The 16954-nt window shown below is 40.9% G+C and overlaps 1 protein-coding gene across 8 annotated transcripts in view; it reads right to left on the bottom strand.

The window, feature by feature from the left end:
* mib1 (MIB E3 ubiquitin protein ligase 1) overlaps nt 1–16094 on the bottom strand; it is an 89470-nt gene extending 73376 nt beyond the window's left edge. For 4 of the 8 annotated variants that reach the window (XM_086130155.1, XM_086130154.1, XM_086130153.1 and 1 more), the window contains exons 1-7: nt 15258–16093; nt 11864–12035; nt 10172–10301; nt 6783–6887; nt 4532–4598; nt 3924–4128; nt 3661–3844 (exon numbers count right to left, since the gene is read on the bottom strand). In XM_086130155.1, the coding sequence (XP_085986281.1) occupies nt 3661–3844; nt 3924–4128; nt 4532–4598; nt 6783–6887; nt 10172–10301; nt 11864–12035; nt 15258–15486 (1092 nt within the window). In that variant the 5' untranslated portion in view covers nt 15487–16093. Of the gene's footprint in view, nt 1–3660; nt 3845–3923; nt 4129–4531; nt 4599–6782; nt 6888–10171; nt 10302–11863; nt 12036–15257 lie in introns of all 8 variants that reach the window. The other 4 variants (XM_086130151.1, XM_086130150.1, XM_086130152.1 and 1 more) reach the window with 3 other exon arrangements.
* Nucleotides 16095–16954: the final 860 nt, after the last annotated feature.

The raw sequence follows: 16954 nt of genomic DNA on the forward strand, positions 1-16954 counted from the left end.
GGAGCTACGCTCAAGAAATGCCTAAATAAATTCTGTAAAGGGGCTATAGAATTTATTTTGTGATTTCCTTGCTTGATTTTCTGTTTTGATGCATTATTTTCAATTTTTGTAGTTTCATTGACGTAATCGTTAATTTACGTTTTTCGGAGGTGGTCATGAACGCCTCTCGAGTAGAACAGTGGATGCATTATAGACTGCATCTTATAATACAGTGCAGTGCGTCCAATATATGAAAAAAAATTACAAAATAGGCCATTCATTGAAGGTGCGGCTCATAATCCAGTGCGCCTCTTAGTGCAGAAAATACGATATGTACATACATGAAAGAAGGACTGGTAAGATCATGTAAAAATAAGGGTGGGAGGCATGAAAATGAAAGAAAGCTTGCGCGCAAAAATAAAACTTGACAAATAACAGAATAAAGCATCACTATAAAAATAAGACGGGGGTTATAAAGAAAAGGACACATGACAACTTTGCAAGGTACTCATTTGTGAATGTCTCAATCCAAGATTAGAGGAGACATTTTGAGTTTGTCAAGTTTTTTGTGCTAGTCATCAATAACAATGACTGCTCAAGCTCAGAGAGAGACAGGTAGCATCTTGAAGTTGTAGCATGGGGCAAACTGTAAATTTCCTCGAAAACTGCGATTTCCAATGTGGCCAAACCAAAATGCATGAAAAAAATATATATATTAAAATGGATTCAGCTGGTTAAGTGCATTGCACAATGATGAGCGATTTCAACAACCAAGTCCAAGGGAAAAACGGACCACCTCAATGGCAGTTATGGAGTTTGTGGAAGCAATAGCCACTAATATAGACAACAAAGAATTTACTGTTGGGGTTTTCCTAGATCTAAAAAAAGCTTTTGACACAATAGATCACAGTATATTATTGAAAAAACTAGAAAGATATGGCATTAGAGGTGTATCTTATAAATGGATAAAAAGTTATTTAGAAAACAGATATCAGTACGTGCAACTCAACAATAAAAAAACGAATCAACTGAAAATCACTCACGGAGTTCCTCAGGGGTCAGTGCTTGGTCCAAAACTATTCATCTTATATATAAATGATATCTGCAAGGTCTCAAAACAATTTAAATGTGTCCTATTTGCTGATGATACAACTTTCTACTGTTCTGGAATAAATCTGAAACAGCTCCTGACAACCGTAGAAAACGAATTAAACAAATTAAAAAACTGGTTCGACAGAAATAAATTGTCACTTAACCTGAAAAAATCGAAGTTAATTGTTTTTGGCACAAGACCAATCAAACACCAAGCTAAAATGATGGTCAACTCAATTGAGATAGAAAGAGCGTATGAAACCAAGTTTCTCGGATTAGTAATAGACTCAAAACTATGTTGGAAGCCACATATCGATAACGTAAAAAGAAAAATAGCCAAAACCGTAGGGATCCTCTACAAAACCAAGGAAGTGCTAAATAAGAGATCTTTGTACACATTATACACTTCATTATTATTACCATATATGACCTACTGTGTGGAAATATGGGGAAATGCCTGCAAAACAAACACACTCCCTATTCTCAACCTACAAAAAAAAAGCAATTCGAATTATTAATAGATCAAAATATACGGAACCCACAAATCCACTATTTATCAAATTAAATACGATGACATTTTATGACCTGGTTGACTTTAAAATCGCCCAATTAATGTACAAAGCACACAATAACCTGCTCTGCCAAAACATTCAGAGGTTTTTCGAAATTCGAGAAAGCAGCTATGATTTAAGAGGTACCAACTTATTCAAAAAACTCAAAACAAGAACAAACATCAAGCAAAGAAGTGTATCTATCAAAGGTGTTAATCTGTGGAATAATCTCGAAACGGACCTGAAAATGAGTAAATCGCTTGCTGAGTTCAAAAACAAATTCAAAAAAATAGTACAAACAACCTACATCAATCAGAGTTAAAATGATAAATTCAAAACATTAAATATAATGATAAATCAGAACTAAGTTGATAAATAGAGAAAGGTATATAAATGTCCATTATGAATACAAGAGAAAATTGACACAAGAGTGTCAGGGTGTGGAAGTATATAATCCCGATACAAACCAAAAGTTGTAAAAATATCACGGTTAAGGGTAAAGTATGAGCCTTAATGGAGACTTCTTTCTTCTTACTTTTTTCTTTTCTGATTGATATAAAAATGATTTATTAGATACAATCACATAACGGGGTAGGACTAGATAAGTTTTTTACTTCTTCCTACTCCCTTGAACATAATAACTGTGTTGAATGAAGATTGATTTCTTTCTTTTTACTTTTTTTATCTACCTTATTTTCTGTCAAATTATTACTGTATATATGTTTTATGTTCAATAAACAAACAAAAAAAAAAGTCACAAGGTTGCTATAAATCTCTATCCTTTGTGTATTCTGATGAAGAATGTCAGGCAATTTACTAAAACACCAGGAAACTGTTTTAAAATGTGTGTGTGTGGGGGGGGGGGGGTTCTTGAAATGCTGAGCTGGTCTTTTCTGACCTTCAAAATGTAATAATTCAAAACTGACAACATCCAAATTTTCCTTTGTCGTTGTTTAAGGAAATTGTGTTTCTTGATTTCGAACAGGCATCCACACTGCTATGTACAAAAGTACCAATAATCAGGCCTACGTTCAGCATTTTGCCCCTTTCCGATCAAAGTGACCGATGGCCCGATTGTATCTCAAAGATTATCTTGCGTGATTATCCTGTGGTGTGCGGTCGGTTAAGATTCTCCCTCCCCAATCCGTTTGCAGAACAGTAGGGGGTAATCGTAAAATTTCAAATTGCTCAATATTTCTGACTGCAAAACCTTGTGTGTAACTGGGCCAAGCCACAGACCAAGATTGTGACGTTAAACAGATAACTAATTTGGAAGCTTGTGCTGTTGCTGGAAACAAAGATAATTACTGTAACTGGTTGAGTGTTTGTATTATGTCAAGTCAGTCAAGAAAAGACTGATATTATATATATATATACAGTATATTATAAGACTGTATATTAGTCCCACAATGGGAAATTTGCTCTCGGAGGAAAAACAAAGACATGAGTTTGTCACCATAATGCAATTCCCAGAAAAGCTAACAGTAAGCCTAGTTTCTTGTTCATCTACTACTCTCTTTCTCACAGTCATTACGCATGTGGTGTGTTATGTTGATTACCTCGAGGAGACCGCACAGTTATTTTTTGGGGGGCTTCTCTTACATTTTAAGACAGGGATGGGCAACTGGCAGCCCTCGGGACCACAAAACTTTTTACACTATTGTTTTTACAACCACCACAAATTCTTCAAATGACGCTGTTAATAATTCAAGTTAGGTTTCCCACAAAAGAATGAGGTTAATGGCAATAAAAAGAAATCCAGATAAAAGGGGGGAAAAAGAAACAAAGCAAAATATTTAAAAATCTTGAAAAAAATAAAAATTTGAGAATCGAGTGAGTGTGCAGGAGTCAACTGTAGTTTGAAGTTGTAATTTCACCACAGACAAAATACATCAAGAAAAAAATGCACTGAATGTTGGTTTGCTGCCCACTGGCATTGATGAAAAATTGTGGCCCCCTCCAGCCTTTAAGTTACCCGTCCCTGGGTTAAGAAGTTAAAAATCAGCACGCATTTCCCCGCATCAGCCAAAAGACTTACAGGCAACATGGCCTCGGCCCACTCCCCGTGACCTTTCTGGAGCTGCTTGATGCGGTCGATGTCGTAGCAAATCTGAACCAGGTCGCCCACCAGGAACTGGGAAGTGCCCCCTTCCGCTCCAGCGGCCACTTCACCGCTGCGCACCACGTTGGCTTTTGTGAGCACAGCGGGGTTGAACGTCCACCTGTGGACAGGAAAATATACTTGATTCACTGACCCATTCCGTTTGATTTCACTTTGAGTAACAGCACCTGAGCACTCACCTGTTCCCGCTGGGATACTGCACCACGATGTCGTGATCTTCGTCGATGCCGCACACTGTACCGGTGGTGGTGAGTGTCTCAAACATGCCATCGGTCCAGCCACCGTGTCCATGCTGCAGCGACTGGACAATCTCCAGGTCTAAATCGATGTTGACCAAGTCCCCGATCTGAAGACCGCCAGGGTTCCTGTTGCCATTTTGCTCACCTAAGAGACACACAAAAGAAAATCCAACCTATTTCTCAAAAAAAAAATATTTTCAATCACTATAATCACATCAGAATAACAATTTATCTACAACTTGGGGTGACATAGCTATAAACCATAAATTACATGCCGCCAAAAACAATACATGCAATATTTACTACATGAACAGAAATATTACACACATGAATGGCACCATTAACTTGAAGGTCATATAATTTAGGCCAGCATGGCATTAGAGAGAAAAAAACCCTGGGAAACTCTGCTGAAACCAGACAACAAGGTGGTGCTACCACCTAGTGGTCATATGTGCCTAACTACATCAGAACGTCTCTTTGCCCTTGGATAGCAACAGGTGAGAAATGGCCTAATCATGTCAAAAAACAAGGCCAGCTGGCTTACTTACCCAACACAGGACAGTGGTCTCTGTAAAAGGAACCTCCTTTGGCATCCTGAACACATTTCAGGTCCGACTGAGAGAGAAAAAAAGTAAAGGCTCCATAAGTCACTGGCCCGTGGTGGAGGCACAAGCATGAATAATAAAAACACAGAATACAGCCACTTAAGGTGCTGCTGTGCAAGAGTGCGTTTGCAAAGAGCAACTATTTCAGCAAAATGGCGAGGAGATGAGAGATAGAGCAAAGCAAGACGCTGTGGGACAATGTGGATGTGGGCCAGAGATCAAGGGAAGACACATTCCTACCATGAGAACATCCCTATCTATCAAGCCAATTGGACACATTTTATCTTATGATTGTGTTAAGAGAGCCTTTATTTTAGATACTGTGTATTGAAACAAAATATGCCTCGAAAGTTGCAAATGTTTCAAGTTTAGAACATCAGTTCAGCAAGACTGAAGGACTGTGTTTTACTTTTTCTTCGGCTTGTGTGTGCCTTCCTTGCGATTCCAAAAGAAGTAAGTGAAGTTAGGGAATACTGTTCGAAATTGCTTGAAAAAGCGGCAGTCAAAAGCTATACAGTAAAGCTCCAGCAGTATCCAATTACTTTTTTTGAACACCCGTTAACTTGTTTTTACACCTAACTTTAAGAAAAGCAAGGCACAAACTGCGACATGAAGCACCGTCATGACATGTCATAAAATTGAGCATTTTATATCTTCCTGCCAATACAGACAACACTTAACTTTTTTGAAACAGTCCTAAAATGGTTTTGACCCTACTCAGAGGCAAGGAGTTAATTTGTGAACATTGGAACTTTTGAATCTGAATGACTGGCCATGACGTGGAGTCCCTCACGGGTCAGTCCTTAGACCCCTTTTGTTCAGCCTGCATATACTACCCTTGGGTTAAAATCTTTAGAAGGCAAATGCCTGTTATCAGGGCTATGCAGATGATATGCAGCTATATCTAGCAATGTCCCCAAATCAGATCAATTCAATTAAGGTGTTGTGTCACAAAATGTTGTTCAACTAAACCAAAACAAAACTGAGGTGACTATTTTTGACAACAGAGAAAAGAGGATTGCTGTTAGTAAACACTTGCAGTCGCTGTCTTTAAAAGCCAAAAAACAAGGGCAAACCTTTGGGGTGCTGATTGATTCAGATCTGACTTTCAGCCATAATATCACATCAAATACTAAAACTGGCTTTTACTAGCTGAAAAAACATATCCTTGATGGGGGTTGCTTGGTCCAAGCAGAGCAAGGGAAACAATCGGTTTTTGTCTTCAGTAGACTTTATTATTGTGATGGTCTTTGGGCTTGAGTCCCTTAAAAGATTCTCAAACAGTTGCAACTCATTCAGAACACTGAGCATTGTCTACACTGCTAAAAACTGCGCTGGAGAACACATTTGAAAATTCTGCTGATGGTATACAGTATATGGGTTGGGTCCTGCTTACATTAAAAAAATGTGCATAGCATTTAAACCCAATCGGCCTCTGAGGTTTGCAGACTCGGTTCAATTAGTGGAACCCAGAGTTCAAAGCAAACATGGTGGAGCTACATTTAGCAGTTATGCTGCACACAAAGGAAAAAAGCTGTCAATGGAAGTTAAATTAGCCCTAAGTGAAAATACTTTAACAATTATGTTCAACTTCCCATCCTTAAGTCCCATTAAGATTGTTGTATTGTTTCATCTTCATTTTCAGTTAACTCAGTTCTACACAGTTAAGAAGTTTAAGGTGAACTAATGATGGAGATAGTTTTGCCCTGGAAAGAATTAGTCCGTACTTGTAACTGGAACAGATTGTGTTCAACTTTAGAGGTTCGTTTACATTAGAATAAGAAAAGGACAAATCGGTTATGCAACTGCAAAACCCGATTGGCTTCTTTCACGAAACAAAGCCAAATTCAAACAATGTGCAGAAGCGTGCTTTTTATCAGAGACGCGTGTGTCGATGCATTCACATTCCACTTCTTTTAAGTTGACCTCCATGTTCACGATCACCCCCTCTTAAAAAGCAGATTGCCTTTATCATGCAGATGGTTCCACCTCCAGCTGCTTGTGCAAACAATGGGGGGTGGGGGAGGGGGGGGTGGCAGAGCCCACTGTGGCTCTCACAAAGCCCTCGGAGGGGGAAATAAGAGCCTCCACCCTATGGTCAGACACAAAAGCCACCTGACAGCTGATGTATTGAAGGACACCGTGCGTGTGCGCGGGCGGGCGGGCGTGCGTGTGTGTGCGCGCGCACACTCACCATTCCCTCAAAACCGACACGGTACAGGTTCTTGGCCCCATTGTCCCATAGCACGTAGGCAGCACTATGAGGACTGGCGGCGCTCCAGTCTTGAATCTCGGTCACCTGTTGAGGAAAAAGGGAAGTGTAACTATTGGATGTACTCATTGCTGTACTGTTGTAATGTTCACCGCAATAGACTTCAGAGTTCAGTAAACATCAGAGGATTAATTATGTGTGAGTATGTGATGCTTAGAGAAGAAGAATGTGAATGAATTACAAAAAAAAAAACGCGAAAAACTAACTTTACCCTTTTGTTATGATGTGGGTCTAACTTACTAATTATAATGTTTAAAAACATTTTTCACATTGGGCTGAAAGCCCTTATGCCACAATTTGTAATTTTTTCACAAATCTATAATATTGGTCACTCAACACCAAAATGCTATTTTGACAAATTATTGACCAAACTAAAATGTTGAAAATGGCTTGCTTTCTTTGAAGAGGTACTATATTGTTAATGGTTGAACAAACATGCCTTCATTTTCCTGAAAAGAGATGTTCTTGGAGGTACAAGGAGTCGCCCTGACAAACAGCAAAATGCAAAAAGGAATACGATAAAAAGTTTGCCCATACTTTTGTACTTTTCTTATTAATGATTGTGAGTGTGAACGGTTGTGCGTCTATGTGTAACTTGCGACTGCTTGACAACCAGTTGCTAAAGGCAACTGGGATAGGCTGCAACATTCCTGGGACTCTCTGATAATGGACAGATGCATACATTTTCTTAACGACTTAAAATATATGAAGATTTTTGGGGGGAAAAATAAACATAACAGGGGGACGATATGCTTGTGGCTTGTCATTCATAGAGTATTACAAACCCAATTCCAATGAAGTTGGGATGTTGTGTTAAACATAAAAAAAAAAACTGAATACAGTGCTACCTCTACTTAAGAAGTTAATTGGTTCTGGAAGAAATTTTTGAACTAGAAAAATTTTGTCAGTCGAGATGCGTTCTCCATGTAAATGCCCTAATCCGTTCCAAGCCCCACTCCCCAAAATTCAGACATGTTTCCAAAAGCATGAAAATTCATCATTCAAAATATGTAACAAATACATGTTACAATTCGATTATTGCACAATAAATGAGAGTTGTTCATAATGTAAAAATCAAAAAATAGAGTGAAGAATCCAAATAACGGTCATTTAACTTTTAACTGAATCCTCATCGTTTTTTGCCCTTTTTAGTTTATGTTCTCTCTCAGAAGTGGTTTTTGCCTGGCATTTGTAAAGAACTGATCCAAGGATGTTTGCTTTTGTCGACTTTTAACAATCCTTCGAAAATGTCCAAGGCAAACATCAGCATCAGCAAAGGGAGCGATCGCCGGATTGGTGAACACTTTCTCTGGGTGATTCACATTTACATAAAACTATTGGAACACCTCATGGCCCAAGGGGCGAATGACAAGGACGCCGTACAGACACATATTTATCTATTTAAACACATAGACAGATGCGGTAGAGGTACCACTACAAAGATGTGCAAATCAAGTTCAACCTCAATTTAAATGAATATACAGCTACTAACACTAGCTACAACTAACAAAGATATTTAATGTTTAAACTGATAAACTTGACTGATTTTCGCAAAACAAAAAACAACAATTTTTTAATTGGCTGCAACACCTTCCAAAAAGCTGAGATGGGGTCATGTTTACCACTGTGTTACATCAGGCTTTTCTTTTAACAATATTCAATAAATGTTTGGGAATTGAGGCCACTAATCTTTGAAGCTTTGAAGGTGGAATTCTTCCCCATTCCCATATTGTGGTTTTGCATTGTCTTGCCGAATTAAACAGGGCCGTCCAATGGTGTCCATGTAAAAGACGTTGCTTGGATGGCAGCAAAACCTGTATGTACATTTAAGCATGAATTGTGCTTTTACAGATGTCTAGGTTTGCCACATCATTGGCACTAACCCAGTCCCATACCATCACAGATGCTGGCTTTTGAACTTTGCTTCCATAATAGTCCGGATGGATCTTTTCCTCTTTGGCCCGGAGGACAAAACATCCACAATTTCCAAACACACACATCTCTCTCTCTCTACTAAATTAGGATAAACTTCTGCCGGTGTTTGGTCGTTTTATCATTTATATTGTATTTATTTCTGAGACGATTATTTTAAATACCTTTGTCATTTTTTGGCCAATGAAGATTTTGGGGTGTAGCAAAAACAAACAAACAAGTAGGTTAAAACATTGCCTCCAGAGCTCGAACAAGTTTGAAAAGCTGACAGGTGTTATTCCAAACCTTAATGATGTCAATGGTAAATTTTGGCGATTGAGAGCTGACCAAATCCGAGGTCATGGATGGATGCAGATGGATTGTGGGACTTGACTTACAATAAGGTAGAGAAAGTGTCATGAGATGAAGGGCACCAGAGTAAATTCATTCATTCATGAAAACATGTATCCGAAGTAAATTCAGTAACCTGTTTATTTTCAGTTCCTCACAGAGGAAATTGAGTAATGGGTCGAGTTAATATTTAGGCCACACTAGAAGTACATCTATGCATGAGGAGATGCCATAATGGTTTTCGGAGGGAGCGCAATTGCCGCTGCCGGCATCATGAAATAGTGATGAGATATACCATTAAATAAGGCAGAAAAATGACGTATTAAATTGCTGAGAGGGCCTCTTAAAATATGCTTGGGACTAGAGCCGAGTCAATGACAGTATGTAGTACAGATACTGGACAACAAGTGCAACCCCATCTGTCATCGGAATGACTCCAGAATGACGTTTATGCGTAGCATTAGTCAGGATTAACATCAATCAGCAAGATGAAAGGCATCATTATTTAAGACCAATGCATAATATAAAAAGGATGGCTTCCTCAACAGGCGGCCTGGTCCAGTGGTTAGCACGTTGACCTCACAGTTCAGAGGTCGTAGGTTCGACTCCGGCCTTCCTGTGTGGAGTTTGCATGTTCTCCCCATGGTTTTCTCCGGGTTCTCCGGTTCCCTCCCATATTCGAAAAAAAAAAACCATGCATGGCTGGCTGATTGAACACTAAATTGTAAATCTAGGTGTGAGTGTGAGCGTGGATGGTTATTCATCTCTGTGTGCTCTGCCATTGGCTGGCAACCGGTTCAAGATGGCTGGGATCGGCTCAGCACCCCCTGCGACCCTTGTGAGGATAAAGCGGATCGGAAAATGGATGGATGGATGGTTGGCTTCCTCAACACCTTTTCATAGTCTTCCGCATATGAAAACTACGAACAAAGTGGTACTTTCGGCATATGCACACTTTAAAAAGATACAACGGTTATGTGTTTCACTGTGTAGACAAGGACACTGACGTAGAGTCATGTGTGTTTTGGAGGCCTGTTATTGGCCATTACCTTTCCTCGCCTTCCGTTGCCTCCATCCTGGTCTTCCCACTGCCAGTCCACTCCTCGCACTACCCGGCCACCCGTAAAAATGCCTCTGGCTGTGATTTTCTTTGATTTGCGCCTCGACTCCAGAAGCACTCTGTCCACACCAAGAAAGACAGCCCATTCAGTTGTTCGGGTCTCTGATCAAGTTTTCCCAGAGTAGGACCAATTTTAAAATGCATGGCATACTATGCTGATATGTGGCTCATGTCAGTGTGTCAAACTTTACTTGGACTTCATGTGAAAAATCTTCAGGCGACAGTCATAAAGGGGAGACTTGAGTATGATGGTACACTTTTCACTCTGGATGTCCTAATCACATTGTTTTGCACCTGAGTCCAAGTTGAGTCAATCGATTCTGAGTATCAGTTGATACCAAGTCCAAGCCGATAGCTGAGCAAGGCATTCAGCAGATGCATAGTTGGCCGATTCTTCTACAAACAACAATACTGGTTAATTGCCTAATCTAATGCAACCAGTGGTACACAAGTTTGTCGCCAAATAATTCACACTTGTTAAGACTTCTCTTTCAAGGTAAGTCCTTTAAAAGCATCACATTTGCAAGCTTGTCAACTCTGACAATAATGCTCAGCAACACGTTTAGCCAGAATGTTGACTCCTGTGGTCCATGCGGCTTTGCAGACTTGATTGTTGTATCTTTGTGCTTGCGCTGACTGTCGGCCGTGTTGGCAAAATGTTTCTACGACTCACTTGCCTCTTTTTCCTTGACACGTGCAGACAAAGCTTGTGGCCATTTCAAAAAGTAAATAAATACAACTGCTAACATCCTATGGCAGCTGGACAGTGGTGGTACAACACCGTGAACGACTCCCTGCTCAGAATTGACTGAAAGAATATAATACAGCACCCCCACCCCACTATCATGTTGGCAGACGAGTGTGATCTCTGGGGGGGGACTGCCTCAGCCATTGTGCATTGTGTGCACCGTCTGTCTCAGGGGGCGGGGGTGGGGGATGAAGTTGTAACCGGTTGAAAAGACAGCCGTCTGTTGGGCCATGTGTTCGTCTGTGTTGGGATGCGGGATTGATATAAAAGAAGCATTGGTGTGTTTAGAACTGAATTTGAGGCAACTAAAATAAATAAATACCACTCGCCAATTGGGCGATAGGCCTTTAAAAGAAACAAAGAAAGAAAAGTACTATTTACAGTATATCGTATTTCCACAAATAAACATGCAACATGTCAGCATGTTTTGTGAGACTTTGGCTCAGTTTCAGCATTATTTGTGTTTTATGTGATTTCACCTCAGATGAGTGCCAATGATAATGGCAAAGAGTAAAGTGTGATGCAGACATTGAGTTATTTCAGAGGGTACACACTGCTCTGAAATCAGAATGACTTGGAAGTCGACCAGCGCCGCTGTTTCCACTACGGCGACTGAAGCATATATGTGAATCCCCGCCTTTATATAACATGCAAAAAGATTTAAGCAAGGTGAGTTTGTTGCCTGGCAACTGGGGGCTGGGAGCATTCAGATAGATTATGTCTGCCTGTGAGCAAGGGCGCACTTAAAAGATTCTCAAATATCACAAACACAGAGACCCAAATAAAAGAGTGAAACACATTGTATTGTAACCTAAACTTAATGTCTGTTTTTTTTTGTTTGTTTGTTTTATCTAAGCAGTCATCTTAACTAACCTCTCACTGCCCGGGGTGGTGATCCTGTAGAAGCGGTGTCTCAAGTGATGTTTGTCACCATGGTAACAGGTTGTACAGAGATCATAATTGGTGCATTCAGCACATTTCCAGCGAATGCCAATGATGGGCTGCTGACGGCAAGTGTCACACATCGTTCCGTCATGCTTGATGCCTGCGGGACAAGGAGGAGTGTTGATGAGTTAAGTGGGTGCGAGTCGCTGCGCGTGAATACCACGGCTAATAGTTTGCACACACACACAAAAAAAGATGACAAATGTCATAAAAATCTCGGGAGGAGCCAACCGTCGATCTCAGTGTAGCCCAAATTAGAAGATGAAAATATTTGGCTTTTGGTTTGATCACAACTGTCATGCTCTAATACTTATGCTTTTATTTATTGATTTATTTTTACAGCTGCTATCGCATATGAGTGTTGTCGGAGCCAGTTTTACCAGCTTCATGTGTACAAAAGATTTTGACTTGGATCTTAGGTGACCGGTGTCATGCCTTTGGGTGATGTTTGATAAATACCAGAGTGATGATTTAAACCTCTCTTAACAGTTAACACGTTTAATCATGATGGCAACAGTTTGGACTAATAAATCCAAATTAAATGAACCTCAAGGGGAAATGTTGAAAGATGACAACATTTGGGCTGGTATGGACTTTCCTTTTGGACATTCTGTGATGGATGTCATGCGTTTAGGTCCATCTCTTTGTGGTTTTGGACAAGGAGGAGCAGCTGCTGCATTAGCCTGTGGAGCAAGTCACCAACCGGCTAACTGGTGCATTCAAAGGCTAGAGTTGTATGTGCATGTTTCGACTGAATGTGTTCAATACGTTTTAAACGGCATGGTTAACACATTTTACGATATTTGTTAATCAGAGATGCAAGTAAATTTTTCTCGATTCACCCGTCCTTATTTTTTCTGTTCCATATCAGGTATTCTTAAGAGCAATAACACAGGATAATAACAACAAGACAAAATGTTATATACAGTCAAACCTCATTACAACATACCTCGAGGGACATAACGAATCTCTACGGTATAACGGTAGTTCATTTTAACCATTTCCAATAAAATGGCTGCCACTTGCAATGTATAATATACAGTATGAATATTTATAGATGTAAAAATATGAACATGTAATCCAGTATAAACATGTCAATTACAAATACGTGTACACAGTATAAAGAAAAAATTATTTTAGAAGACATGAAACAAACAATTGTAACGTTCCTACTTCATCTCTGAAAACATTCACTCAGCAAATGTTACTCGCCATAGGCAACTGCGCGTGCCGCTGACAAAGCCAACTGTCATCAGTTTATGATGTGTCGCACCCCAAAGCCGTTTACGATCATCTTTCAATCCGTTGGCCTCGAACTCTGCCATTTTGTTGCCACTATGGTCGATTGTCAAAATCATTGACTCGGCTAAGCTTCGTAATCTCGATTCAGCTTCATCTGGAAAACTCCCTTTCGAAAGTGAGAGACAATTTCAGTCTTCACAGACGAGATGATTTGGTTCCGTTTACCACGTATGTTTTCAGACCATGTGCTCAAGACCGCGCCGTGCCTCCGGAGGTACAACAATGTATGAGTCGATCTGTAGCGTTGCTAAGCAACAGAGGGGAATCCCGCGCTGCACATTTTGTTCATAACCAAGGTCGCGACGGCAGTTAGCTTCTGTTGTCACGAAGAACTTTTTACTGTTTTGTGGGAAAAATCTGGTCGTTAGAAATGAAGTTTACATTGTAAAAGGTGTTCGTTGTCAGCAAAATTGGCAAATTGAAAATGATTTACGTGAAATCGGGACTTTGAAATGTGAACGTTGCAGGTGTGAAAACGTAAACAGGGTACATTGAAATTAGTTTCGACTGTCGTAACATGTTTAGTCATATTTATGAATTCCGGGTTCGGTTCGGCAACAGGTATATTTTCTTTTCTGAACACAAAGATGTAAATTACAACACATTCGATAAATTCGATATTGCACATGCTTTTCTTGGAGTTCAAACTTAAAAACAAAATACCTCAAATCTGTTGTGCTAAAAAAATAATAAAAAAGGAAAGACATCCATGACTCGACCAATAAATTTCCTGGATTAATTAGAACTGGTAGTCAAGATTGCTGCCTGCCAAAATGGGAGTCGTGGATCACACCTAGCCATCCCGTAAAAAAGCAGTCTGGGAAGCGGACCATCCACTCAAAATCTCCCCCTGATGTGGTGGCCTTGGGTGAGACAGCAATACCATGAACTGTTCCCCAGGAGATAAAGACGCCCCCTTTTTCAGTGTGTGCCTCAAACTGTGTGTCTTTGTTGTGGTGTTTAAAAAAAAAACTGGTCAAATTTTGTGAATATGCATGATTATAGATAGTCTTATGTCATAATAAAGGATGCTTCTTGTATTCCTCTTTATCATGCTGTTCACATCATGAGACCAAGACGCCACCTAACAATTGATCAACGGTAAACGCGCCACCGCAAGGCTTCAGAGAGGATGGTCTAAGAGGGAAGTGGTGTCTGAGCTTGGAGTGTCATCAGCGGATTGCAACAGAGAGGGCCTAAGAAAGTGACAGGAAGGCATAAGAGTGGATGGAAATTCTTGGAAATTAATTGGTGGATTAATGGCGAAAACACCTGTTGGGCAGGGAAGTATGGTCAGGGTAGACAAGTTTAGCCCCCTGCTGTACCTTCCCCTGCATGCTAAGAGTGAAAAAGAAGAAAATATAACTTATCATTATTTTAGTTCTATGGTCCCTGCCTTACATCGATGTTCTTTTTCAACCCAATAATTATCAATAATTTCATCATTAAAATGGGCCAATGCACATACAGTATTTCCAGTTCAAATATGGGTGAGAATGGAACGGAGTCATTGCACTTGATGTGCCCGAAAACAACCACTTTCTTGAATTTGTTCCACCGGTGATTGTGCTTTTGGAAGTGTTCATCCGTGTGTTATAGCGAAAAGGAGAGAACATTCATTCATTCATTTTCCGAACGTTTTATCCTCAATAGGGTCGCGGGGGGGGGGGGGGGGGGGGGGGGGTTGCTGGAGCTTATCCCAGCTGTCTCCGGGCAGTAGGCGGGGGACACCCTGAACCGGTTGCCAGCCAATTGCAGGGTACCTAGGGACAATTTGGAGTGTAAGGAGAGAATACTTATCCGAAATCACCTGAGTTTCATTTCTGACCGTGTGTTGAATACACAAAGAAAACTGTCCCACTACAAAACAATACTGTACACATTCCATTGAGTTTATCATGCAAAAGTCTTGCGAGCGTCTGCCTTCATCTAGGCTAGGTAAACAAAACCACTCGCTCTATTATTATTTACAATTTCACTAAGATTGTGGATGCGTTCCGCACTTTAAAGAATAACGTACCTGTAGGAGCACTGTCTAATATCCTCACGTCGTATGCTCCAGAGCAACGGTAGTTCGCAGCGGTGCCGTTATCCCAGACAACCACCACCTCCTCGGGACTTTCAAAACTCCTGACGGTGCCGACATGTCCCTCCCCGCCGTCCTGCTTGCCCCACTTCCAATCGGGTCCCCGAACCACTCTCGCTCCGACTCCTTCCATCATGGCTCGGTTGTTCCTACCGGTGGTCATTTAACAAACGAAGAAGGGGGGAAATAGCCCCAGCGAATCTTTTTGAGTTAGCGAGCTAGCTGTGCGAGCTGGCAACAAGGGAGCGGGCAGTTTTTGAATGCAATTCCGTAACAGAAGCCACACAGCCCAACGAAGCTCGCCGCGCTAGCTGCTTAAGGAGATCGCCTCTTCTTTTGCAAACAAACGCTGCATTCGCCGAGCCCTTGAAAATTGGGAGAGGAATTAGGCGGAAAGCTGGCGAAGCGGCGACATTGTTTGCTTAGCTGACCCTCCTCGCCTCAGGAATGCTAACCTCTTCAACTTAGCAAGCTAAAAGGGAGCCTTGATGCTAAAGCTAAGCTAGCAGAATAAACCCCGTCCTTGCCCAAGCCAAGTCTTTGCGCTGATACTGGCTCCTTTCGGGGATATCAATTGCTCCGCACGGGCGCATAACATTCACCTAGAGGGGTTCGCTTTGCTGGCCCGGCCAGATACGGTTCTCCGTCTTCTCTTCTCCTCTCCTCTCCCAACCCCCCCTGCTGGAGTCAAGTCAGAATAAACCCGCCGCCATTATTGTCAATCATCATCGCTCCCTCGGTGTGGCCACACCAGCAACAACAACTAGCTCGACGGAGATGCACGGAAAAGCACGAAGGAGACACGAGCGTTTGGTGGACGACCACACGCACGCGCGTCCCGGCGGCGTGCTCGCGCAGCTGCATTGGACGACCGATTGTGACGTCACAACGTCAAAGCATTGTGCGCACCTGAATATTCTTCTTCTTCTTCTTTTTTAATTTTAGAAATAATGGTGATTGACACACCTTATTTTGTAACAAAGTAAACACACATGTATTTAATTAATCAAACCTTGACTTCAAATTTCACATGATCGTCACCGATCACTTATTTGGGGATTTAGATTTTTTTCATTGACAAAAAAAAAGGCAGTGTTGTTCAAAAAGAAAAGAAAAGTTAATTTATTATATAAATATAATACTGTAAATATAAGGTAACCCATCGCCTAAAAAATATGCTCATAAAACCCTCCAAGGTCAAACACCCCAAAAGTGGGAATTGAACCTTAACTTTTGGGGGAAAATGTGCCCTTGCAAATCGATCAAAACTTGGATTTCAAGTAACATTATCATCCGCTTACTAATTCAACAAATGTTAATTTCTTTGTCTTGAGCATTTTTGCTATGCCACAACAGGGTGCCATTGGAAAAAATATATAACTAGAATTAAAAATGGAGCTGACTGCCACATTTAGGATAAGGTATAAACTGCTCAAAATGAGATAATACAAACAGCAAATAGTGTTTGTAGTTTTCATTATGCAATGGGGGCGGCCCGGTAGTCCAGTGGTTAGCACGTCGGCTTCACAGTGCAGAGGTACCGGGTTCGATTCCAGCTCCGGCCTCCCTGTGTGGAGTTTGCATGTTCTCCCCGGGCCTGCGTGGGTTTTCTCCGGGTACTCCGGTTTCCT

Source organism: Hippocampus guttulatus, chromosome 14, assembly GCF_054856545.1.
Source record: "Hippocampus guttulatus isolate MCC_2025c chromosome 14, RoL_Hgut_1.0, whole genome shotgun sequence".
Taxonomy (NCBI): domain Eukaryota; kingdom Metazoa; phylum Chordata; class Actinopteri; order Syngnathiformes; family Syngnathidae; genus Hippocampus; species Hippocampus guttulatus.